Genomic DNA, 26,568 nt, shown 5'->3' on the forward strand with positions numbered 1-26,568 from the left:
TAGGAACACTGGTTCCCTCTTTAATGCATCTTAACAACATGAAACAGATTTTTACTACTGATCCTTGCTAGCTTTGCTATAGTAGTATCTCAAAATGCTTAAAAGAAGGAATTGATTGAAACATTCTAATGCATATTTAATCTCAAATGCTTTCTTGATTAAACACACTTCCATGCAGGCCTTGGTGATGTATTTTAGAAAGTGCACAGTGTAAACTTTAGCTTCTCCCAAGAAATGTGCTGAGCTTTAAGTGCATAAGCAGTAACCACTGTCTCAGCCCTTATATCTTGCCAGTCACAACTAACCTCCAAAAGAAACACAGCTAATATTGCCTGGCACTAAAATACTGCATATTAACAAGAGTTACACAGTGGGGTCGAAACTCGGTTTCCATAACACCTTGGCCATTCACTCAATATGCTCCCCTGCACACGGTGCAGAAGCAAACAAGCTATTTTCCTGCCTTTGCAGTCAACAAACTTCTATGTGGAAGATAACATGTCATTCATGTGCCTAATGTGCATAGACCCAGAAAGAGTGGTCAATTCACATATTATATCTGAGATATGGGTTGCACTGTTCAAGCCCCCACACTTGGAGTTTTAATGTACAAATGCCCTATTTGAACATTCTGCTCAAAAGTGGGTGTACAGTGACTTGGAAATAGGACAGGTGCACCAGGAAAGCAGGGAGGTAAGGCATGATGTCACTTCCCAACTATGTTCTCTCATCGGAGTGTAATCAGGGGAGCATATCAACTACTACAAGTTTTACAAACATAGCCTCCTCATGGAATGCTTTCCGTATTAAGATGAATGATTTATCGAATAACTATGCATCACCCTTTCTTTTAAGATGGGGGTAGAGAGGTCCAACTAGAGAGGTCCTCATCACATTCTGCTCCCTAAGATTACTTACATCCAAATATCTCAGTTCATCACAAATATGGATAATGGCTCAAGTTATCTTAGACACTATCTCTTAAATTGCAGTTCAACTGTTAAGTTTACAGTACAGTTTAATCTTTTTATCAGAGCCTTTCCAGACATCACAGATTCACAGAGGCAGAAAGAAGAAGAAATAACCAAGCTAAAAATGACACTTCCTGTTTAAATCCCAAAGCAGTTAGTCATAGAATCAGTGTCATGAATTTGATCAATTTTCTAGCCAAATTAATGTTGATTGTTTCTATGCCACATTAAATTTAGATAAGGGAGGGTTTAGTCTTTTTCTTCTTCTTCAGTAACTCTGTCACTTGTGAAAAAGTATGTTCCACATTTCTATATTACTATCTGTATAATAAACCCAGCAGAATACTACATATCAAAAGTGAGATGCTGACAACCTTCGAATGTCTTATGTACAATGTTGCTGGGGAACATGAGTGGGAGGATGCCTTTGCATTCATGTCCTACTTGTAGGTTCTCCACATGCAGCTTGTTGTCCACTGTGTGAACAGAATGCTGGACTAGATGGACCCTTGGTAAGATCAAGCATGGCTTTTCTCATTTTTTGTTCATAATAGGGATGAATTTGGTGTAAGTTGGAGCATATTTGTAATTAAAACAAACTAGGCATTTTTTTTAAAAAAAACCCCCAGTAAATATTAAATATTGTATTTTACAGATATCGGGCAATATCCAATACTGCCACTGTGCTCCTGCTTCATCAGTTGCACAAGCAGGACCCACTGCTTGTGCTACAGAAAGCTAGTGGTTCAAAAAGTAACTCCAGAAACAAGCCATCAGGACAGATCAACAAAGCTTCCTTCTGCAATTCCACTGACCTACCCCATTCCAGAAATGAGTGTTTCCGCTCATTTCTGATTACTTTTTGGACCACTATGCACCCCATTACACTAGTGGTGGGTCCTGTTGGAATGTGGACAGACTTGGATAGTGCCCTTTATGTTTCTATATTTAATGGTTAAAACAAGGTATTACTTTCTGCTGAATCTTGAGTGTTTTTGGTTATAAAGACATGATGTATTAAGGTATTGCATACAACTGACTAGGGGTGCAGATGAAAATATTCACAGGAACAAATAACTTCCCCTATAAAATGTCTGAGTGATTTTTTAGGCTGCAATCACATGCTTATCTGGAAGTAAATTACATAAAAATCAATGGCTCTTATTTAGAAATAAACAGGATTATTCTTCAGTGTTTCTCTAAGAACTGTGTGTGTGTGTGTGTGTTGTAATTTCTATACTACTAAAACCAAGAAAGACAAAAGTTTGTGAAGCATTTATCAAGATTCTTTTTTTAAAAAATTCCATGTTAGCTCATGGTCTCGTGGCAAAAAAGGCATATATTGGTTTATTAAGAGGTTTGGATGCCTATTTGTATCAGCAGTGAATCTGGTCTTAAAAAGATGTTGAGTTCATGTTGTTTACAGCTACACAAGGGAATTTCACAATTACTCAAAGGTAGTGAAAAAAATAAGTATCAACTGAAACCACAATTATCATACACTTCTGAATAATTGTAACACAATCCTCTCTTTTCATCATATAGGCATTCCTGGAGAACATTTCATATTTTAAATTCGAAACGTCAAAGTTCTTCCAAAGGCATTCTTATTTCATCGAATGAAATAGCATGCATTAGGAAGAGCGACATCAAAGAGAAGGAGCAAAAACAAAAGTACCAACGAAAAACTCTCTGGCTCAGTAGAAGGTTTTTTATTTATCATCAGTAGTATGCTAGGCAGGTCAACAGGCTAATAGGTCTCTGCGCCAAAATGTTCTCATGAAAAGCGTATACTTGGTTGGGTTCAATAAGGAAATCTTTCTTTTTTTCCCACACTGCAGCCCACGACCTTCACGAGAAAATGCTCCAATATGAACCAGCTGCTTTGATAACAAGAATGCAGAGCCTCCAAGGACTATGGCAATGCTTTCTGGGAGAGTAAACTGTTGCCTTGTTCAGAAACCAATCAAAACCTGAATGTACTGTGCAAAAAATAAACCAAGGTCATCATTATTCCTTCTCATTGTGCTTTGGCTTGCCTTCAAATTGCTTAGCCTGTGCATCTGAAATTGTAGCACTGCCTCCATTAGCTGACATTCCCCAACAGTTTAATCAAAGTACCTTTCAGAATTTAAAACAAAATTGCAAAAATGTCAAATTCTAGCTGCCTTTAAGATATTTCCACTTCCTAAATGCAAAGCTCTAGGGTTCTAGTAAAGGATTGTTTAGTTCCACCTACCCATCCTTACTTCTTGTGTAAACAAAACAAATAATAGCACAATCATATACATATCTACTCAGGAGTAGGCCTGACTGAATTCAATAGGTATTACTCCCAGGAGTGTATAGGATTGCAGCTTCAATTTATCATTTTGGAATAGGCTAGACAAATGCTCAGGCACTGAGGCACTTCTGTGGTTTATTGAGCAGGCTCAGATGCAAATATTGTCTGAGTTTCCTCCCCCCCCTTTCAAACTTTTTTTGTGCAATATGAATATGATTTTGTGGGGAAAGAGTCTGCTCTTTAGAAGCACATTTTATTTGGTTTACATTTTAGGAATATAAAGTATATTTTCTTCTGTTACCGATGCCTGCTCACATTTTGTAAAATAAAACAGCTGGTTAAAGACATGAAATCCTGTTTGTGAATTACAACTGAAGGCAGGGTAGTATAAATACTGCAAGTAAATTAACACACACACACACACACACACACACACACACACACACACACACACACGAGTCTTACAACAATGCAAGTCATACAACCTTTAATTTAAAAGGGAAATCATGTTGAATAGTAAACAAAACTTTCATTAAGGCCACGTTCCTGGGCAATATGCTCAAGAATTTGCTGGCAGCAAAGATCTTTTCTCTTTTTGATGAGACTGATTTTCTGATTTCCACTTGACTTGAGGTTTAGATCTGGTATTTATTGACCTCTGTTGGGAAAGAGTCATGGGGAACGATACCATTATTTATTATTTTATTCCCTTATTGGACTACCTTGCAGTGTTTCCGCTCATATTTTCCATTTCCAGAATGTGGTGTGGGGGAGGATTTCTGCGCAACCTTGTGGCATCTTTGCTTTAGGTTTCCATAGAATTGTGTCTTATCCCTCATGCTCTTTAACATCCACATTAAATGGCTGAGTGATTTAATTTGAGCATTTAGAGTCTTTGTCATTAGCTGTCAACCTAAAATGAATCTATATCCCAACTTGAAAGTGCACAGACCCAAGCTCTACTGCTGCTCCCCCAATAACCCTCCAAACCCCCATTTTCTGATTTGATGGAGATATGCACAAGACTAGTAGGTATTGAAGGTGACTTCTTGCTAATACTCACACTCTTAGCTAATAATATGGTTCCAACCATACTCTCAATTGTTTATTACTAGTTAAGGTCTGCTCCCAAGTCTTTGGTAACAAATACCATTTTGTGGCTATATAGATGGATTCAGTAACTTCTTTTCATTATGAAGCCACGTGTTTGATAAACTGTCACAATCGGAGCTGCATTCTATATTGTTGCACAGATAGTGAAAGAGGCTGAGGAATGATCCTATATTGAAAGCTATAGTAATCTTAGCTGAATCAAAAAATGTATTTAATTTTGTAAATTACTTTGTTAGGTGTACAGAGGATGTGATGCTGTACAAACCTATCCAAAAATGTGGCTGTGACCCTGAAGAATTTGCAAGAAAATTCAAGCGCAGCAGATCAAGCAATGAGCATACTAAGCTTAACATGAAAACGTACTCCAGTATATTTCAACAGCATTAAAATTTGCTGCCAGAATAAACAAAGTTTCAGAAGTCACATAGTGTTATAAATGCAGCTAATGGTTTGCTATAGACTCACATGTGTCAATTGGGTAGCAATGGGCAAAACATACTGCACTGGGCCATTTAAATTCTACATGTATGGATCCTACACTAAGTTTATAGTGATAATTTTAGAGGTATGCTATTGAATGCAGGATGAAATGCATTAGCCCTATGCAGATGTTATAATCTGGGTACAAACAACATGTGGATGGAGATTGGGTCATGTCTGCTGGCCCTTCCCTTGACCTTCAGATGATGATTATTCCTTGTACACAGAATCTGTGTGCATGCAAGCATGGACAAGAACCCTCCATGTGATCTGTGAGGAATGACAATTAGGGTGGGGCCTGCCATAAGCCTGATCTCTCTGCTATGCGTAGAGTTTTACACTCTCTGCCCAGCATTATTATTTGTCACAGACACACAAGACAGAAGGGCTCTTAGAACATAGCTCAACTCATCCTTAATCCTCCAAAGCCACCAGGATAGGCAGTGTTGTCCAGATTATATCATACATACATGGCAAGAGCATCATTAGTGAATAAGATCCACTATGCCAGACATATTTACAGAAGAGAAGTAAAAAACAAATGGAACATTTAAGGAAAAAGCCAAAGGAAGTGTTCTCAACTTGAGTCCAACCAAGCTGATCTCAGCCCAAACACACACCCTTCCCACTGAATAAAATGCTCAGTGACAACACCAGGTTTTAGGGGCCCTTGGGCAAGATGCTTTCCATGAGCCTAGATCTCCTGATTTCTATCCCCAGTGCCCATTCACATGTTTTCTCCCCCTGGGTCCAATCTGTACAAATGCTCAGATGGAAAGTACAAGGTTAGTGGATGCTGCGGCTGCTGCTGCTTCACCCCCTCCTCACACTTGTCACTGTTTTTATGTTCAGGGAGGGCAGGTTAGCAGGCAGCAATAGCAATGAGGACGAGAAGCAGGATCAGTCAACTTCAGAGGTTTACAGTGGGCCTCCCGCAGGGGTGTGGGCTTGGCAGGTGCCCAAGAATGCCTGCCTATCTCTGAAGCCGGACTTGAAAATGCCTATTTTTGCTGCCTCTGTCTAAAAAACATGCGAGTTACTAAGCACCTGGCAGGTGAAAAGACATGGCAGGTAGGCTGATTTTGACTTGGTAGTTCACAGGTTCTGCAGGTCTGCTTAAGAAAGAAAGGAAGGAAGGAGGGAAGGGAGGAAGGAAGGGGGGAAATACCATTCGCTTTTTGCCAAAGTGCCCAGCCAAGCATACAAAGATTTTCCTACCTGAATATGGAGTCTATCTTAAGCCTATGTATGCAATCAGAGTTAGTCTTTCTGCAATCTTTAAAATGGTACTATTAAACTCACATTAATTAACTCTTTATGACTTCTTATGAAAGCCAAGTAAAAAGACAAAGTTAGAGCACAGAGAGCAAAAACAAAAACACATGAGCAATACTAGACCTCTTTTCCCCCCTTTTTTTCATAAGGGGGAGAAAAGGGTGTGGTGACAATTCAACTACTTCATTACAAATAATAAGCAAGATTTCATTCCCTGTACAACCAGGGCAGAAAAACAGCATATGCCTTTACAATTCAAAGAACTCTATTTGTCCTTTAAAGTGTTGCCAGATTACGAAAACTAATAACAAACAAATCAATTGTTTATCCAGGTTAATTTCCTCTTCTCCCTACCCAAGAACCCTTAGTAAATAATGAATCTTGTACTGTCATACAGCAGTATCTTATTTCTATGACTTTTTATTTAAACTTGCTTTAGCAAAAATTAACACATCCACTAGTTCTTGCCTCCTGGTACTCTACCTTTGCATCACTGGAAAGAAACTATTCAAGAAGGCATACTGTAAAAGAGCTTTCCTGGTGACCTCAGCAAAATTGTGTCAGTCAGGAACAACGATAAGGATTGTAAACTGCCTGTACTTACATTCTTCCTCTTCCTCATACCACAGCATGTAAGCATAAATCAAAGTCCAAGGTAAATGCCCCAAAAGACTTTCTCAAAGGACCACACTCCAGTGTCACTGTTCCAATGCCATTTTAAAAAGGCAGTATTCTGCTGGCTGCCACAGAACGATGGCTGCTACTCAAGAAGCCGCAGCGTTTCAAACAAAAATCCAATTCATCTCCTCCACATTCCCTTGTTAATTTCAGCATACAATCAGCTGCATCTCAGACCTGGATCCCAGAAGGGGAGAAAACACGATTCTAACGTCCACTAAGCCAACATCGCAACTGATGCCAGAGTTCTGTTGAGGCCCCGAGATGTTTCAAATTCCAGGACCTGCGCAGAAGCAATAACACATGCATGCTTCCCTCAAAGCAAGTTGGCTTCCCATAATAGGATAGCTGATGAACTCTACATATAAGGCTCTGTTTTCAGGATGGCATGTATAATGGATTTAAGTGTAGCTGCTTTCTGGAAAACATTCGAAAGAACTCTACCATGGACACAGTACTGCTGTCTTGTAAATTGCTCAGCATGTCCTGCAGAACAGATTGTGCTTAACTTGAAGATGAGAAGGTTTCGTGTACTTGGGGATACACCCCCCCCCCAGCCTTTCCAATAATAATGATGGATTCCAAGTTAACAGCATCAAGTTTGCACTCATTTGAATTTCATTTATTCTTTCATTAATTCATTTTATATTTCGCTGTTTTATTTGCAATGTTTTTGCGGGGAGGGATTTCAGCTTCTACCAAAACAGCAGTAAGAATGCTGATGCTAGAAAGGCCTCAGTGGTTATCTCGTTTAGCCTCACCACTCAAAAAAAGTTTCTCATTGTAGAAACTGCCACTTCCCCAACCTGTGAAATGCATATCAAGCTAACAAGCTGAATAAAGCAAACAAACAAACAAACAAACCTGAAGGTGAAGGACTTTGTAAAACATCATTTCAGCAAATTCATGCATGTTGATCAAGTCAAGAAATAACTGCCTCAGTGTGTTTACAATTAAATTACGTTTACAAAGATCATTCAGGATATTGTAAGTCACACTCCAGACTGGACATGCATGGGAATGTTGACACTGAGCCATCACTCCCAAGTTCTCCCCAAAAGACAATTTGTCTTAATGTGACAATGCAAACAAAAGTGGTGAGGAAAGTAGTTGCTTTCAAATTAGATTCAAGAAACCCAGATTCCCTTCTCTGAACAAGGCATTGCGTGGTTGAGAACACAAGAAGTGCCACGCTGGATGAGACCGGGGTCCATCTAGTCCAGCATTCTGTTCACACAGTGGCCAAACAGTGGCCCATCAGAAAGCCACTAGCAGGACATGAGTGCAACAGCATTCCAGGGGTTTGAGGTTTCATGTTAGTAAAAAAGAAAAAAGAAAAAAGAAAAGACAATCAAGCTGGGAGAGGGAGTACAATACTCCCACAGGCAAATAAATAAATAAATAAATAAATAAATAAAATGGTAGTATTGCACTGTGATGGTGAACAAATGGCAGCAGGATAAACTCTCCCCTTGAGCAAAGTGCAGGGTGAGATGACAGGCAAGGCAATTCTGAGGCCTGGCTATCTCTTAGGCACTAGTGACCACTACAGCTGCTGGGAACATTCTTTACCCACAATGCTTTGTTGAGAGGCAAACATCTGAAACAGAGCATTCATGGTAAATGTGTGGTGAATACAAATTGCAAATTAAATCACATTCATGACAATATAGCTCTGCTATGGTATGGTATGGTTCCTGTTACATTTACTTCACAATGTGTGTGTGTGTGTCTGTATGTAGAGGAGACTCCCCCCCCCCCCTCCGGGCAAGCATTATCTGAAATTACCTTCAGACCACCCTGGAGAAACAAAACGAAATATTTAGCACAACTCCACCGCAGCAGCACTTCTAGCCAGTTGCTTGAATTATATTTACACACAAACTCGTGTGTGTGTGTGTGTGTGTGTGTTTGTAAGTTTGCCAAGCCTCACTGGCTCCATTTTCCATGCTGCATCCATCACACATTTTTTGCCCCATATAAATTATTTATCTATGGAGCATGACAGCAAGTGGCAATACTGGAGTCAATAATGTCATAGTGAAAGCCTGGGAGTTCTTTCATCATATCCCTTTGACCCTTTTCTCTGCAGAAGGCCAGTAACAAAATTCCATCTGCTTGTCCTGTGCCATTACTTTCCTCCTCCTAGGCTTTGAGAATGCCAGTCTCCACTGCCTCAGCTCCTTGCTAGTGCTCATGTTCATTTGCATAGGAATTAGAGATCCTTGCTGTTTCTTAATGAAATCCAACCATGGAGAGATAAACACAGGTTAAAGTGGAAAGCAAAGCTGTGTGTAATATATGCAACATTTCAAAGCATATATTCCCTCAAAGTTGGACCTAGTACCAAAGTCCCACTCAACCGTGTTTATTCAGTGGCTTATTGATAATGAAGCAGCTTTGTGTATTATTTTAAGGAATTAAACTTCTTAAAATATTAACCTGTTAAAAAACATGCACTCTTTCTTCCCCTCTTACCAGAAGTAGCTCAGTGGTAGAACCCATGCTTTGCATGCAGAAGGTCCAAGTTTCAATCTCTGGTTTCTCCAGATAGACCTAGGAAAGATCTCTGATACTTTGGAGAGCTGCTGCCAGTCAGGGGAGGCAGTATTGAGACAGACAGACTAATGGTCTGACTCCTTGGCAGATTTGTTATATTCATATATTCAATATACCTTCCCCACCTACTCATAAGATTGCATAAAAAACACCAACAAGGCAAAATTCAAAAGGATTCTTTTGCTAATATTTACTTAGACCAAGTTAGGATATATTTTTGTTTTCTCTAATCAGAAAAACAAATGCCTCTTAATTTTCCACTATAACTTATATTGAGAAACTTGCTAAACTGTTGACCAAGGACTTTTTATTATGAACAAATTGTACTTTTGGAGACTACGTGGGTTCTTTTCCCCGTTCTGTACATTACATTTCTGAGCCTACTTAATATATAATTGTTATATAATTCTATATATAATACTTAAAATATAAGTAATAATAATATAGTGTGCTGTCGTGCCTAAAGTGTTGGACTGGGAGTCGGGACATCCGGGTTCTAGTCCCCACTCGGCTATGGAAACCCACTGGGTGACTTTGGGCCAGTCAGACTCTTAGCCCAGACTACTTCACAAGGTTGTTGTTGTGAGGATAAAATGGAGAGGAGGAAGATTATGTACGCTATCTTGGGTTCCTTGGAGGGATAAAAAAGGCAGTATATAAATGCAATAATAAATTATATATCTGTGAACAACAAATAAATGATCTCCCATACAAAGCCATTAGATTGTAATTTGCAGCAGGTAACTACTTCTGTTGTAAATCCCTTCAAAGTGATCAGATTTTATTTCCAGGCTGTTTTTCTCATTTATTATGATCAGTGTGTTGTGGTTTAAGATGCATTTTTAGTCTGTTATCTGTATTTAATTAAAATTAATAAACAATTGCTTGGTTGGGTATCTAAACACAGCCTGAATAATATCCTGGCTTTTTATTTGAATATACTGCTTTATTCTTTGGAACCCATATAATTTTCCATACTGGTAGCCAAATTAATTCCTGACAAAGCCTCAGTGAGTGAGTGTCTTGGCTGTCTATAAAGAATTAATTTGCAACCCATGGAGTCCAAAAGTCATCCACTGATGTTGAAAATAATTTGAAGCACAGTGTCAAGAGAACAGAGAGTGACAGTAGCAAATCTTAGAGGATTTGAGAGCAAGGGAGGTTGAGAAAACTAGGGCCCCAAGTAAAAGAATTGCTTATTACATACAACCCCACTTGTGAAAAATGAAGAAAGGTTGCACAAGATAACATTCTTTTACCAATTTCCAAACCCTCAAGAGACTCTCCAGATTCTTTCAACCAAGCCAATTGTCTACAGCTAAGCTTTATTTTCCTGCCTATTCCGAAAGCTTGAATCAGATAGGAAAATAAGCTGCTTAGGATGAAAACTCCACTACCCCAGCTGTAATGGAACACAGATGAAACTGGTGCAGTGCAGTTCAAGATGTCTTACAAACACGTCACCCATTCAGCATTTACTTCCAACACCTCCAGTATAATTGCACTTGCTTGCCAAGTCTTATCAATCCATTACAGAAGGGTGCCCTCTAATGAAAACTGTCTTATTCTTCCACCATAGTAGCAGTAAGGCTGGTATGTATCTCTGATACCTATCCTTAGAATGACCTGAAAACACATGATCCTGCTACAATCCTAAGCAGGTCAGTGCCATGGATGGAAGACTGCCTGGAAGTCCATACAAAAGGAGAGGGAAATATTCATGTAATAAAACAGACACAATACCTCCACTGTCTAATCATAAGATAGTCTCTATATACCCTTTGGCTATTGGGAGGTATAAAAATGCAATAAATAAATAAATATAGTTTAAAACTTCATTTAATCCCTTACATACTTACCTGGGAGTTACTCTCATTGAACTCAATGGGACTTTTTACTGAGGGAACATACATAGATTTGCACAGTAAATTAATAAGTCAACATTGCATCACTTGGTAGTAATGGAGCAAAATAAATTCAGGCTGCAATCTTAAGCAAGTAACCCTATGGTATTCAGTGGGTATTTTTAACTTAACCTATACTCTCACTTGGATGAGGAAGTAATGCTTTTTCTTATCAAGCAGGGAAATAACAGAGCTTCATGGACATATTTTGCCTAAAGCTGTAAGTGGACAATGCTAGCACTAGTCGTCTCCACTACAAATTATTAACAGGGGCTTGAATAAGGAAGTAAGTGTGGAGCTCTGGTAGACTATTATTTCAAAATCATGAAATATAGCAGGATAACCAAAGTGAAGCCAAAAATGTTATTGTTTATTTTCATTTTTAACCTGTCCTAATACAAGCTATTTGATAGTTTGAGAAACAGTTGGAGATTAAGCTTGTTGAATGGCTGAAATATTAAACTTTTCACTTGGATGTTTCATACCAGAAACCAGAGCTATCACCTACAAATAGAATATATTTCCCTACATTTTAAGCTTCCCAAATTATAGTCAGTCACTTCTGTGTCTTACTCAATCCTGCACTTATTATCTCATTGGACTTCGTATCCAAACACACCAGTAGTTAAAGAGTTTGATGTTTAATAGGAATACCATGGTAATTTTCCAAGTTTGACTTCCAAAAAGAGATATGGGAGTTCTACTGATGCAAATAAATACCTTGTACTCATCTTATGCCTGTATCTAAATGGTTTTAAAATATACAGTCATGTGAAAAAGAAAGTACACCCTCTTGGAATTGTATGATTTTACATATCAGGACATAATATAGTAAGTCTAAAAATTAGGTAAATACAACCTCAGATGAACAGCAACACATGACATATTACACCGTGTCATGATTTATTTAACAGAAATAAAGCCAATATGGAGAATCCATGTGTGAAAAAGTAAGTACACCCTTACTGCTTCCATAGGTATTAAGATGCTAAGTATCAGACAGGTGCTGCTAATCAAATGCCCGTGATTAATGATCATCAGCAAGTATGACCACCTCTATAAAAGCCAAAAAAAAAAAAATCAGTTTGCTGGTCTGGAGCATTTAGGTGTGTGTTAACACAATGCCAAGGAGGAAAGACATCAGCAATGATCTTAGAGAAGCAATTGCTGCTGCCCATCAATCTGGGAAGGGTTATAAGGCCATTTCCAAACAATTTAAAGTCCATTATTCTACAGTGAGAAAGATGATTCAAAAGTGGAAAATATTCAAGACAGTTGCCAATCTTCCCATGAGAAGACGTCCCAACAAAATCACCCCAAGGTCAGACTGTGCAATGCTCAGAGAAATTGCAAAAAAACCAAGAGTTACATTTCAGACTCTACAGGCTTCAGTAAGCATGTTAAATGTTAAAGTTCATGACAGTACAATTAGAAAAAGACTGAACAAGTATGGTTTGTTTGGAAGGGTTGCCAGGAGAAAGCCTCTTCTCCCTAAAAAGAATGTGGCAGCATGGCTTAGGTTTGCAAAGTTGCATCTGAATAAACCACAAGATTTCTGGAACAATGTCCTTTGGACAGACGAGACCAAAGTAGAGAAGTTTGGCCATAATGCACAGCGTCACGTTTGGTGAAAACCAAACACAGCATATCAGTACAAACACCTCATACCAACTGTCAAGCATGGTGGTGGAAGGATGATGATTTGGGCTTGTTTTGCAGCCACAGGACCTGGGAACCTTGCAGTCATTGAGTCGACCATGAACTCCTCTGTATACCAAAGTATTCTAGAGTCAGATGTGAGGCCATCTGTCTGACAGCTAAAGCTTGGCCAAAATTGGGTCATGCAACAGGACAATGATCCCAAACACACGGGCAAATCTACAACAGAATGGCTGAAAAAGAAAAGAATCAAGGTGTTGCAATGGCCCAGTCAAAATCCAGACCTCAACCCGATTGAAATGCTGTGGCGGGACCTTAAGAGAGCTGTGTATAAACAAATGCCCTCAAACCTCAATGAACTGAAGCAACATTGTAAAGAAGAGTGGGCCAAAATTCCTCCACAACGATGTGAGAGACTGATAAAGTCATACAGAAAACGATTACTTCAAGTTATTGCTGCTTAGGGTGGTTCTACAAACTATTGAATCATAAGGTGTACTTGTTTTTTCACATATGGTTTCTCCATTTTGGCTTTATTTCTGTTAAATAAATCATGACATGGTGTAATATGTCATGTGTTGTTGTTCATCTGAGGTTGTATTTACCTAATTTTTAGACCTGCTAAGGAACAGATTATTGATTATGTCCTGATATGTAAAATCATACAATTCAAAGAGGGTGTACTTTCTTTTTCACATGACTGCATCTGAATGGCTAGATGTGCGAAGTTCTCAGGAAAAATATATATATTGATGCAGTTGCATGTGCAATATCTTGAAGAAACTTGGAAACTTGTAAAGTGAACCTAACAAGAGGTTAGATTACCCAACCTCTGCTGCTACTATAGAATCATTACTTCACTGCAGACATAGCTGGTATAAAGCTGTCCACTTTCACAATTTTTATAGACCATGTGTGTGCAACCTACATGAGATTCTTGGTCCGTGGGAGCCACGTTGCCAGCAATGCTGCACTAGAGTTCTTGTTGCCAGCGTTGTTGTACCAGGATATGCTGACCCAGTGCTGGAGCTAGGCTTTGGGGGAGGCACAGTTGGTGCCATCGTTCCTCAGCCTCCAAGTCCATGCCTAGGTCACTCCTGAAGGTCATGACACATAAAACCTTCACACATTCTCCCTCTCCCTCTCTCCCTCCCCCCTCTCTCTCACACACACAAACACCCCTTGCCCCTCACTCTCAAGACGCTGCAGCTCTACGATTTCACTCATTATCTTCCTCTTATGATCTTAAGCTTTGGTCTGATGCACCCACACATTCCCTTGGACACTGTTTGGATCTTGTTCTCACTCGGAATTGCTCTGTTTTGGACTTTTCTGCTGCTGACTTTCCTTTGTCAGATCATCATCTAGTTTCTTTCATGATTACTCATAATCCTCCTCCTTCACATCCTGTTACTCGCTCTTGCCGTGATTTGCAATCTATCAATTATGAGACTTTTTCTCAGTCTCTAGCCTCCTCTCTTCCTTCTGTCTTTTCTGCTGTCTCCTTGGACTCAGCTGTCTCCTTCTTTAATTCCTCCTTATCCTCAACTCTTGATAATCTTGCTCCATCTACAACTCGGATAGTTCATCCTTCTCGACCCCAACCGTGGCTCACCTCTTTCATCCGCTACCTTCGTTCTTGTTCCTGGGCAACTGAATGCCTTTGGCGTAGGACCAGGGACTGGGCGGACTTTGTCCATTACAAATTTGTTCTCTCCTCTTTCTCTTCTGCTATTTCCTTGGTTAAACAGCAGTATTACTCACTGTTGATCCAGTCAAATGCTACGCATCCTCAGCGGCTCTTTGTGTCCTTCAATTCTCTTCTGAAGCCTAATCCACCATCTCTCCCCGCCTCTCTGTCTGCTAATAACTTTGCCTCTTTTTTCAATGCTAAAATCCAAACTATTTGCTCTGATCTTGTTAGCTCTGCTCCTCTTCCAGTTCCTGTTATTCATCGTCAGTTCCTCCTGCAAATTTCTCTGCGTTCCCTTTGGTCTCAGCTGATGAACTGTCTAGAATACTGCACTCTTCGAAGCCTTCCACTTGTTCTCGTGATTCGATTCCTTCTCGGGTCTTTATTAATCTTATCCCTGCTATCCTCCCTTCCTTGCTTCATATTATTAATTATTGTTTGTCCTCTGGTTCATTTCCTTCTGCTTTTAAACATGCTACAGTTTCTCCTATTCTCAAAAAACCTACTCTTGATGTGCTTTCTCTAACTACCGACCTGTCTCTTTGTTGCCTTTTGTTTCAAAGATCCTGGAGCGTGTGGTCTACTCTCGTTGTCTTGATTTTCTTTCTAGTAACTCTGCTCTGGATCCTTTTCAATCTGGATTCCGTCCTTTGCATTCCACTGAAACAGCCCTTACTAAGATTACCAATGATCTTCTTATTGCCAAGTCTAAAGGCCTTTATTCCATTCTTATTCTCCTGGATCTTACTGCAGCCTTTGACACGGTTGATCATGATCTTCTTTTGGATTCCCTTCATGACCTCGGATTTTGTGGCTCCGTCTATAACTGGTTTGCCTCCTATCTAGCAGGTCGCTCTTTCAACGTGTTGGCTAATGGCAGCTCATCTTCTTCTTTTCCCCTTTCAGTAGGGGTTCCGCAAGGCTCGGTGCTTGGCCCGTTGTTGTTTTCTTTATACATGTTGCCCTTGGGTAATCTTATTCAATCTCATGGTCTCCAATATCACCTGTATGCCGATGATACACAATTATATCTTTCATCTCCGGAACTTTCTCCTGATGATCACGATCGTATGTCGGCATGTCTTTCAGATATCTCAGCTTGGTTGCTTCATCGTCGTTTGAAACTTAACATGGCAAAGACTGAATTGCTTGTTTTTCCTCCTAAACTTTCTCCTCATCTCTCATTCTCTCTTACTGTCAATGATGTTACACTTACTCCAGTCAAGGAAGCTCGTAGTCTTGGCTTTTTATTTGATTCCTCGCTCTCCTTTATTCCTCATATTGAGGCAGTAGCTAAATCCTGTCGTTTTTTCCTGTATAATATTGCCAGGATTCGATCATTTTTGTCTGTTTCTTCTGCCAAGACTCTTGTTCATGCATTGGTTATTTCTCGATTGGACTACTGCAACCTTCTTCTGACTGGCCTTCCTTCTTCTCACATCAGTCCGTTGGTTTCCGTTCACCACTCTGCTGCTAAGATCATCTTCTTGGCTCGCTGCTCTGAACATGTTACTCCACTTCTGAAATCTCTTCATTGGCTTCGAATTCACCTCAGAATCCAATATAAACTTCTCCTGTTGACCTACAAAGCTTTTCACAGTCTAGCTCCTTCCTATCTCTCCTCTCTCATCTCACACTATTGCCCCGCTCGTGCTCTTCGCTCCTCTAATGCCATGTTTCTTACCTGCCCAAGGGTCTCTACTTCCCTTGCTCGGCTTCGTCCATTTTCTTCCGCTGCCCCTTACGCCTGGAACACTCTTCCAGAACATTTGTGAACTACAAGTTCAATCGCAGTTTTTAAAGCTCAGCTAAAACCTTTTCTTTTTTCTAAAGCTTTTAAAACTTGATTTTGATCTGACTTTTATACTGTTAGTTTTACTCTACCCTGTGCCTGTTTGGTGCATTCTCTTCCCCTTCTTATTGTTTTATTGTGATTTTATTAGAATGTAAGCCTATGTCACAGGTTTTGCTATTTTATTGTTTTTCTCTGTACAGCACCATGTACATTGATGGTGCTATATAAATAAATAAATAAATAAATAAATAAATAAATTAATAATAATAATAATAATAATAATAATAATAATAATAATAATAATAATAATAAACACAAACCTTTCCCCTGTCTCACACACAAACATAAATACACTGATATTCTTCTTCCATCACTCCCTCTCAAATATGCACAGGACTTCCTGCCCACTCCCCATTCTGCTCTTACCTACAGCTAAATGAATAGTCCTTAACATCTTACATCTTACAATAAAGCAATATCCTTTGTATATGCAACTGCCTCACAGCCTGCTCTCACCAGTACAGACAATTCTTTCTAAAAGTCCTCTTCCCTTTCACACAAAACCCTCTCAGAAAACCTCCACTTCTGTCTTTTCAAAAGTCTTTTCAGCTAGCTAGTTGGGTTAAAAAACAAGCAGGGCCAATACCATGCATGCAATTAATTGAAAACGTATTTTATATAACGGAGAAAGAAAAGCCCCATCCTACCACATCTACATGACAACATTTAGTGGGAACCAAAACTCTCTTCGAATAAATTTGATATACTTGCTATTTTTGCTTATAGTATACGAAAGCTTCTTCTACTACCTTTTAAAAAGTACCTTTCAAGCTAGAGGCTGTTCTGAAGAAAGAAAAATAAACAAGGAAAATGCTTTCTTCTTGGATTCTTCATCATCATAATCAGTGTGTGTGTGTTTATTTTTTCACATTAAGTCATCTCTTTCTCTAAGGGCATTAATACCTTAGGCATGATAGCTATGAAACTTGAAGGGGCAAATTGGCTTGTGAATCTTTGAAAGCCTAACGTGGGCCATGTAGTTCCTTGTTTGCCATCTTTATATTTTATTTATTTGTTTTTTAAAAATCCATCGTCACTCTTCACCCAATGGATTCCAGGACAGTGAACCAGGGCAGTACAAAACACAAATGGGATAAAGCAATATCCTGCATAACAAGGCAATGCCATAACAAGGCAACCTTCCAAGCTTGATTCATTACAACTCTACTCAGTGTGATAGAGCACCTGCTCAGGTTCAGTCCCTGGCTTCTGCAGGTAGGGGGAGAAAAGGAATCCTTCCTGAAACCTTGGAGAGCCAATGCTGCCAATCAGTGTTGACAATACTGGGTTAGATGGACCAAAGGTCAGACTCAGTCTAAGGCAGTTTCCTATATTCCTAACATGTAAACATAATGCTGGTTTGTGATCTCACATGGAGTGGCCAATTACACATCAGCCCCAGAAGAGGACAAGATCTGCTTGAAATTTGCATATGTTAATTTATTGGCATTAATGCAATTTAGAAATAATTATGATAGACAGCTTCAGCTAATGCCTGGTATAGAAATGTAATACATAAATAATTTAAGTGGAAATAGAATAAATATCACCATAGTGAGGAAGTGTACTTGCTCAGTCTTCTGTCCAGATGCTAACTGCTGATGGACAGGTTTGACACCCCAGATCTCCCTTTTTATGGTTCTTTATATTTAAACCAGACTTGAGGTGGACAGCCCTTCCAATAGGTGTCTTCAAATAGAGGACAATCCTTTGTAAAGTAGGGTTCATAGCCATTATTTATACAGCCTAGTACACATGTTTTTCTCAAAAAGGTAGAGTGCCCTGGAGATAAATGGTCATAAGCTCAGTGTTATAGCACATGTTTATTACAGAACATCCCAAAATGTATCTTTTGACATCTAGAGTTAAAAGAATCTCAGATAGGAAAGAACTAGGAAAGAATTCTGTCTGAGAACTGGAAGAACAGAATGGGCTATATAGAATGGGCTATATAGACCAAAGGTCTAATTCAGTATAAGGCAGCTTCATATACCGAACCAAGGAGCAGTAGGCTAAATATGCTGTTTTGACACACATTATATTCTGGCATACTTAAAGAAAACTACCTTTTAATTACATTGACTTCATTTGAACTCTCCCAGGATCACAATGATTACACAGCTTTAGTACGAGAGGCAAAAGATTGTCACATTAAATCTGTGAAGACCTGGTTATTATGAAGGCAAATTATGAAGACAAAATTCTGTTAGTTCAAGTCTAATGAGACATTACTGCACATGCTATGATGAATGCTTAATTATTTCTGTGCAGGTCTATAGTAGAGTTTGGCACATCAAACTGATGGCAAAATGAGGTTAATGCAAGCATGCAGAGTTGTCATTATAAATGTCAAGATGATCACAAAATGGTGAAGCTGCAAATGTAGAAAGATTTAAATACACGGAAATAATTACAAAAATATGCTAAGGATAAAAGTATAAAAATGAATCTCTATAAAACAGACCAAACTAAAAGCTGTGCAAATCCAAGTTAAAACAGAGACTTATTAAAGAACCCAGCACATGTATTTCAAAATACTGTAAAAGAAATTAAAACAAAGTGCTGTACAAATAGTAGATTAAACCACCTTATTTATCTTAATAGCCTTGAAGATTATTTCACTACATTTGGATAATCTCCAATTGCCAGTGCATATTTTAATGGTGTAGTGTAGTGGCTGGAATTGGAGCTGTGATCCAGAAAATTGGCATATGAGGCAGCCATCTTGCTGAAACTAAGCAGGTCTTGGTCTGGTCAGTGCTTGGAGGGAAAACCACATGGTAACCTTGAGTTCCATGATGAAAGAAAGGGGGAAATATAACTGTAAAGGGGGGGGGAGTTCCCCGCTCAAATCTCACCTCTGGGAAGTAAGCCACTATTCTCTCAGCATCAACCTTCATGCAATAGAGACCTACCTTACAGAGTTCTTGTATGCTGACACAATGTATACAAAGCAGTTCAAACATTCAGTGTGAATTAATACTACATTTGGTTCTACTATTGTGCTACTGTGACTGAATAGCTGCTTAATGGCTACTAGAGTATGCTAGCCAGCATATGGAAATACTCATAGAAATTACATCTTCAAAAATATTTAACTTTGGATTATACACCCTTAACTCAATTTCTAGCAACTGGGGCACAAATTTTTGCACAATGCAAGCACACTTACTGACTTCTAGAATAGGCCATGGACACTAATTACTTGGCCTCAGAGAATCCCATACAGTGTGGTTCTGCAGGGGTCTCTGTTCTGGTCTGTGATGGCATCCTTGCAATGCAAGTGATTGAATAATCCAATTGCATCCTCTACAGAAACATAGAAGAATTGCCTGCCCCCTGTGGAAAGTTATTGGAAGGCAATGGGTCAAGCAGGGATGCAGAAGGCTCCTCAATGGATGGATACTCCAGTCTCACAGGAACTATTAATGATTTCATAAATTTATTTCTCATGAGGCACCTGCAGTTTTTCTTTCACTGCCTGTTAGTGTGGCCTAGCAGAGTTCAGAATTTATTTCCTCTACTGAATACGTCAGGAGTCAGACACATCTATACTTGAGATATTAATCACACTGGCAGGAAGGTGTGATCAATATCTCATCTATAGATGTGCCTGACTCCTAACGAGTGAACTCTTCTTCTGGCAACACAGTCCCAGTCAAAGTCAACCCCTCTCCAACATCTGCCATGTGAGATTCTGTGAGGCCAAGGAGTTCTTACTGCATATACCTTACTTCAATGGTACAACTCCTGCTTTGCATACAAAAATCCAAGGTCCATTCCCTGTTATCTCCAGGTAGGGCTGGAAAAGACTCCTGCAAAAACTCTACAGACCTGCCACCAATCACTATAGACAATACTGAGCTAGGTGATGGACAAATGGACTTGCTTGGTATAAAGCAGATTCCTGTGTACCTAAAAAAAAGAAGACTTGTGGGAAACCATGTTTACAGATCGCCACATTTTGCCTGATTTGGTCCTTAGTCTCTTAGGCCAGTATGCTATACAAGCTATCTATTATATATGCATCATTTTATACATTTTCACATAAAACAACAGGTGTAAAATTGCGCAGTCCATCTACTTTGCCTGCTGCACCTGTGATATTCAACTTCTTCCTGACAATTACACTAGCAAACAAGAAACACTTATGACTGAAATTATATTTCAAACTGGGTAGGTAGCATGTGACCTTTACACGATAAACATATGATTTCTCTCCATCTAGAACAGGAATAAAAATGAAAACATTATTTTGCTGTGCGTTTATTGTTGTATATTCCTTATTGAAAACATGATTTTAAAATACATAAATATTTGCCTACAAGGTCGTAAACTATGCAAAACAAGGAGATTGTTCTCCAAAAAACACAACCAGACTGGCAATATTCTGTGGAGTTTCCCCCTCTATCAGGTAGCCATTTGTCTTGATAATGTCTCACTTTTTGTTCCCTTCTCCACAAAGAAATGTAATTGTGGTAACATATTTTAGGAGATGCTGTAGCAGGTTTTGTAATGTAAGAAACATTTTTATGAAACTTTACAATGGGCAGTAGCCAAGAAACTTTGCCTTTTGTTTGTCTACATGCCCACAATAGTGGTTCCTTATTTTAAATGGGTTCTGCTGAATCTTGGATATTTTCTGGTCAGCTTCAACTCACCAATAAATACACAGCATTGACTAGACATGGATAATATGTCAATGTACTTTATATTTACAGACAGGATGGTAAGTAATGGCAAACTAGCACTTTGCCATTTGTGCTCAGCCCCCAGTCTCAGGCCATGGCTAGATCAGGCCTATATCCTGGGATTGTCCCGGGATCATCCCTGTGCATTCAAATGACACATGGGATCCCAGGAGCAGGCAGGGATGACCCCTCCATTTGCCTGGGATAATCCTTAGGTCTAACTAAGGCCTCAGTCTTCCTTCTCTTTCCTTTATGTACTCCAATGATCTCACTCACTTTCTTGCTCATGCAAACTGTAGTTTGCCTTTACATCTGAACCGGATGCTATGGTTTGTGTTTGCCTTTCAAACTAGAATTGGAAACCATATTTGCATGAATGGGGAAGTGAGGGGAGGAATTGGACTGAAGGAGGAGAGAAGAAAGGGAGAAGTGCTGAAAGCCTGAAGCTCAAGCACAAGCACAAATAGCCAAACCATGGTTTGCCTTTATGTGTGAATTAGTCCAATGAAACATTCCTTCTATTAGAAGTTACAGTTCATGTTTTAAGGCTCAGCCTAGATAAAACTTTCTCTTAATTGATTTGTCAAGCACCATAACTCATGGAAACCTCCCCTTCTGTCCATGTTAACTCTACAGCAAGAGCCTATAGGGATGTCTTGAGGACCTCCCTTCCAGAAATTGACAACCACTCATGAACAACCCTACAAATACTTGTAGTCATTTTAAAGATGCCTCATTATTTCTGTTAAAGAACACTTTTTTTAACTGGAAAGGCAACTCATAGACCTCATAGACAAACAGTCATTGCAGAAATATATAACCAATTACGATTTTCCTATTTGTACCTTGATTAAGATGGTCATCTTGGGCCCCAACAGAAAAGGATGTTGAGATACCTTTCCATTTCTTTGCCTTTATCAGTTGTTAGTGCTTTCCTTAATGATAATAGTATATATCCACTCTTTGAATGCCTCATTTGAAAATCAAAAACTTAAATTCACCAGCTTATTAATTTAAAATGTTTTAAATTTTAGACTTTAGTTTTAATAAGGTTAACATCAACAAAGGTACAAAGAAGTAGAAGTGACTAGACTATCAAGCGAACCCTGCATACGTTTAAGTCTAGGCTGTGCAATTAAATTCATACAGTGTAAGAACAACAAGAGGTTAATTGTATTCTCAGAACTCATCAGCAGAGGAATGGAATCAATTTGAATTTGCTTTCTTCTATCTGTGGGGCTTTTTGTGTGTGTTGAAGACACACATTATTATTTTTAAACCACCTCCATGCAAGGTACAGATAAGCAAAATTAACAATGGTCCTGTGGGTTGCAGAGGTGGCACAGCTGTACATTTGATAATATTCCCTAGTACCAGAACAAAAACATTTTTTTAAATAGCTCTTGGCCACTTTTAAGGGCAAAAGCCCTCTCAAAGTGGCTTACATGATCAAATCTCACACAATAATAAAACAGCAACAATTAATAAACACCAGCAATAGTAACAAACATCTAGCCTAGACAGTACTAAAATCTAACCTACAATTGCAGCTAAAAACCAAGAACAGTGAAATAAAACATCAAGAAAAGCAAAATAAAACAGCTTCATCTTCAGAGGCTTCCCAAAAGCCTGTAATGATGGGGACTGATGGACCCCAGTGGGAAACCCATTCTAGAGGCACAGTGCCACTGTGGAAAAGGTCCTCTTCCTTTGTACTTATCAACCTAACTGCTCTCAAAGATGGGCAAGTGAGAAGGCCTCTTTTACTGATCTTCAAGTGTGGGCTGGCTGATACAGGTCAAAGTGGACTTTCAATATGGATCTTTTGCACTGGCACATGTCTGCAGAATCAGTGCAAAAAAAAAGATAAATAAATATGGTCATTTTTCTTTTTAAAATGTGTCATTTGGCAGTTGCAGACTTCCATGTTGCCAACATTTACTGACATAACATCAACAAATCAACATATGACTTGTAGATCTCCGATTCTTTCTGTAGTAAAATAAGTTCATGCAAAAATGTTCATGTGCACATTCAAAAAACATAGATCCCACTTAAACATTGCTTTCACTGGGATTATATTAGCATAACCTTTCTTATAAATACTTCATTCATTCTCCTCCACAAAGGCCATTACAGCCACGCCTGGCCCTGCCTGGGCGTGGTATGCGGTTATGGGTGGCGAGCAAACGAGGCGAACCGTGGAGGCACGCAACTGGTTGCCTCTACACAGGGCCTGGCATGGGCGGCGTGGGCGATCATTTATGAGGCGAATCGCCCTCCCCCAGCCTCCTCTTTTTTAGGCACCATTGAGGTGATTGGTAACATCTGAGGCCCATGTCTGGGAGTCCTGCGACACCAGATGATGGGATAAGGGTTACCTCTGAGGCCAACCTTACTCACTTACTCAGGGTTTTGCAACGTGAGTGGGAGTGACATCGGAAGGTCTTGCTACCCCAAAAGGGGATGGGTGGTGACTTACAAGCACCACCCATCTGGATATGATGGGGTCACCTGATCCCAATACAGCCTATAAGTGGCCTAGTTAGGATGCCCGTTTAGGCCTCCATCACCATTTGCTCAACTTAATAAATGTGGCCCTATTTTAAATCCAATACTGTTGTCTCATTTCATTATTTCACCTTCCACTTCCGCAATAGGAAGGGACCATGGGGTAAGTATGGTTTGCAGCCAGAATGTTCAGGGGCTGTCTATATACGGAAAAAGCCCCATGGTGGCTGCGAATCTGTGCTGCACCAGTTATATGATACAACCGCTATGGGGCTTCCCCACGAAGCAGCGCTTTGAAAAAGTCAGGGACTTACCCTGGCTTTTTCATAGGGAATGAGAGCAGTATGGCTCTTCCATGGTCTGACCTTGTTCCTGGGGCCAATCTGGGGGTGGGGCAATCCCGGTGGAAGGTGACCGGCAATTGGTCGCCCTCCACCAGGAAGAGGGCTGGGAGCAGCTCCAGTACCTGGATGACGGCCAGAAATTCCGTACTCCCTCCTTGGCATTGGGATTACCGGACACCACTCCAGGTGAGTAAAATCATGGAGGTTTGGAGGGAGATAGTGCCAACTTGGTACCATAAAAACAGGTGCCTGGTTTCAATCCCCACCATCTCTAGTTAAAAGGACGAGGCAGTAAGTGATGTGAGAGAGATCTCAGAGAGCTCTTTCCAGTCATCTCAGAGAGCTCTTTCCAGTCATATAGATGGACAAATAATGTGACCTGAGGCAACTTCCTATGTTCCTAATTATGCCCTCCAATAACGCATTAAGTAGACAAAAGGGACAGTGCCCCTTCAAATCAAATTATATGGCTTAATGCATAGCCAGCATTGTCTAGTTTGTCTTCTTGGCAGTGTGTAGTTTGCATTTTCTAGGGCTTTCTTTATTTTTTCCCTTTTCAAAGGAAAAAGTAGTCTTTCTTTAGGAACTGACACTGCTGTTGAGCTACTGTCTGAGGAAAGCACTTGGCAAAGGAAGTGAGATGGGTGGCTACTAAGAACAGGGCCTTTTCTGCTGTGGCACCCTGACTGTGGAATGAGCTTTGCAGAGAGGCTTGCCTGGTGTCTACCTTGTGGTCTTGTTGGCACTGGGTGAAGACATTTTCATTTCCCCAAGCATGTTAGTTTTTGAGTTTCTGTTTTAAATTTGGTACTATATTGTAAATCTTTGCACTGCTGCTAGGTTCTATTTGGTTATTATGTTTATTTTTTATACCGTAGTGTTACTTGCAGTTTATGATTTTAATTGTCATGAATAACCCAGAGAACTTCAGCTAATGGGCAGTATAAAAATGTAATACATACATAATTTCTGAAGAAGTTACCAGCTCTGAAAGATTCTCGGTGTTCCGTACCATCATGGAAAGTATCTGTACATTAACTTCCCTCATGGAAGTGAAGTCATGACTCCTCACTCCCTATTTTTCCTACTATTTATGCATTTTAAAATTTGCTATTTTTATCTTTTGTTCTGAGCACTAATTGACAGAAACCTAATCATGTGGCTTTGAGTAGATCTACTCTACTTGGAAATTGAAACAATTTTTACAAAAGCATGAACATGTTCTGTCCTTGGGCCTTAAAAACTCAGGTTGCAAGCCCAAGCACGTACTAGACATTTATGAAATAATTGACAAGTTAAAATGTTTCCCTTAGTACCACTATCCCCTAAAATGCATTAAACTGCATTTGCTGTAGTAATGTTGGTTCCTATTGGAAGAGTTCTGCTTGCCAGATGGAGTACTGGTTAAGGATTCAGGTGAGCTACTTTGATATTCCCTTTTTTCTTATCCAAGTCATCTTATGAGAGTCCATGAATATTTACGCAGAATTAAGGAGTACATTTTGTGTGTGTGTGTGTGTGTGTTATCTACATAAGTAGGGAAAAGAGTTATTACAACATTTCAGTTCAATGAACAAATGGAAGTAAAGATACATTGAAGGTGAGAAGACGCTTTTATCTATATGCAATTCATTGAAAACATTATGAGGTGGATCATTTTCACATTCTCAAGGCAGTATCTGTTTATAACATGAATCAAAACCTCATCTTATCTGTGAGTAGGCAAAATCTGAGTATTATTGTTCAATTGGTTTTTTTCCAGTCAATGGTTTAGTAACAACTGCCAAGAAACATAGTAAAAATGTGCTGAAGTTATAATGCCATTTGTTCCGTTTTTAGTAATTACAATTGACTAAAGTTCAGCAATGATTGGTCCTATTCTCTTTTACTGAGGTTAAGGACAGTCTGAGGATGATATCCTGCACACTTATTGAACATAATATGGACTATTAAATGATCCCAGTATTGATTTTTTAGCAGAGGAAAAGATGATTCAGAAATTGAAAATGTGATATACGTGAGTGTATCTTTAAGAAACTCACTTCCTGTTCTCTCAGATGTTTGACTCTCTTGGTTAACCATGTAGTTCAATTTCTACCTTTAAACCACATACTTTGCATTATTGAGCCAGGGCAACCACTGCATATATTCTTGCCCATGCTGAATGTCACGGATCTTCTTAAGGAGGAATATTTGTACTGGTTGAGACATGTTTGTCTTGTGAAAGATGGAGTAGAAAATGTATGTTCATGGCAGAAGGAGCTTATTAGCAAGTTTAAAGTAAAGAATAAAAAGATCTATACAGTTTTTGTGACAATGGGATTATAGGAATGCCAACCCTAAACCTTCCACAAAGGGTAAAAAGATTTTATGCTGGTGCATGCAGGCATGGCACATCACTTGATTTCTTACAATTTTGTATCCTGCAGCTCGTAAACTTAAGTGAACTTGACTAAAACATTAAATCTGAGAGGATATGAAAGCATTCTCTATGGAATGAGATCTGGAATGCCTTATTCACATATGTAAATAACCACTTATTACAGTAATG

The 26,568-nt window shown here is 39.3% G+C and overlaps 1 protein-coding gene across 4 annotated transcripts in view; it reads right to left on the minus strand.

Moving 5' to 3' along the window:
* DMD (dystrophin) overlaps window positions 1-26,568 on the minus strand; it is a 1,279,927-nt gene that overhangs the window by 1,089,059 nt on the left and 164,300 nt on the right. Inside the window, exon 1 of one of the 4 annotated variants that reach the window (XM_063126498.1) lies at window positions 6,728-7,041. The exons of the other annotated variants lie outside the window; for them this stretch is intronic. Coding sequence (XP_062982568.1) covers window positions 6,728-6,755 — 28 coding nt within the window. The 5' untranslated portion in view covers window positions 6,756-7,041. Of the gene's footprint in view, window positions 1-6,727; window positions 7,042-26,568 lie in introns of those variants that run through there. 4 annotated transcript variants of the gene reach the window in all.

Source organism: Elgaria multicarinata, chromosome 5 (assembly GCF_023053635.1).
Source record: "Elgaria multicarinata webbii isolate HBS135686 ecotype San Diego chromosome 5, rElgMul1.1.pri, whole genome shotgun sequence".
Lineage (NCBI taxonomy): Eukaryota > Metazoa > Chordata > Lepidosauria > Squamata > Anguidae > Elgaria > Elgaria multicarinata.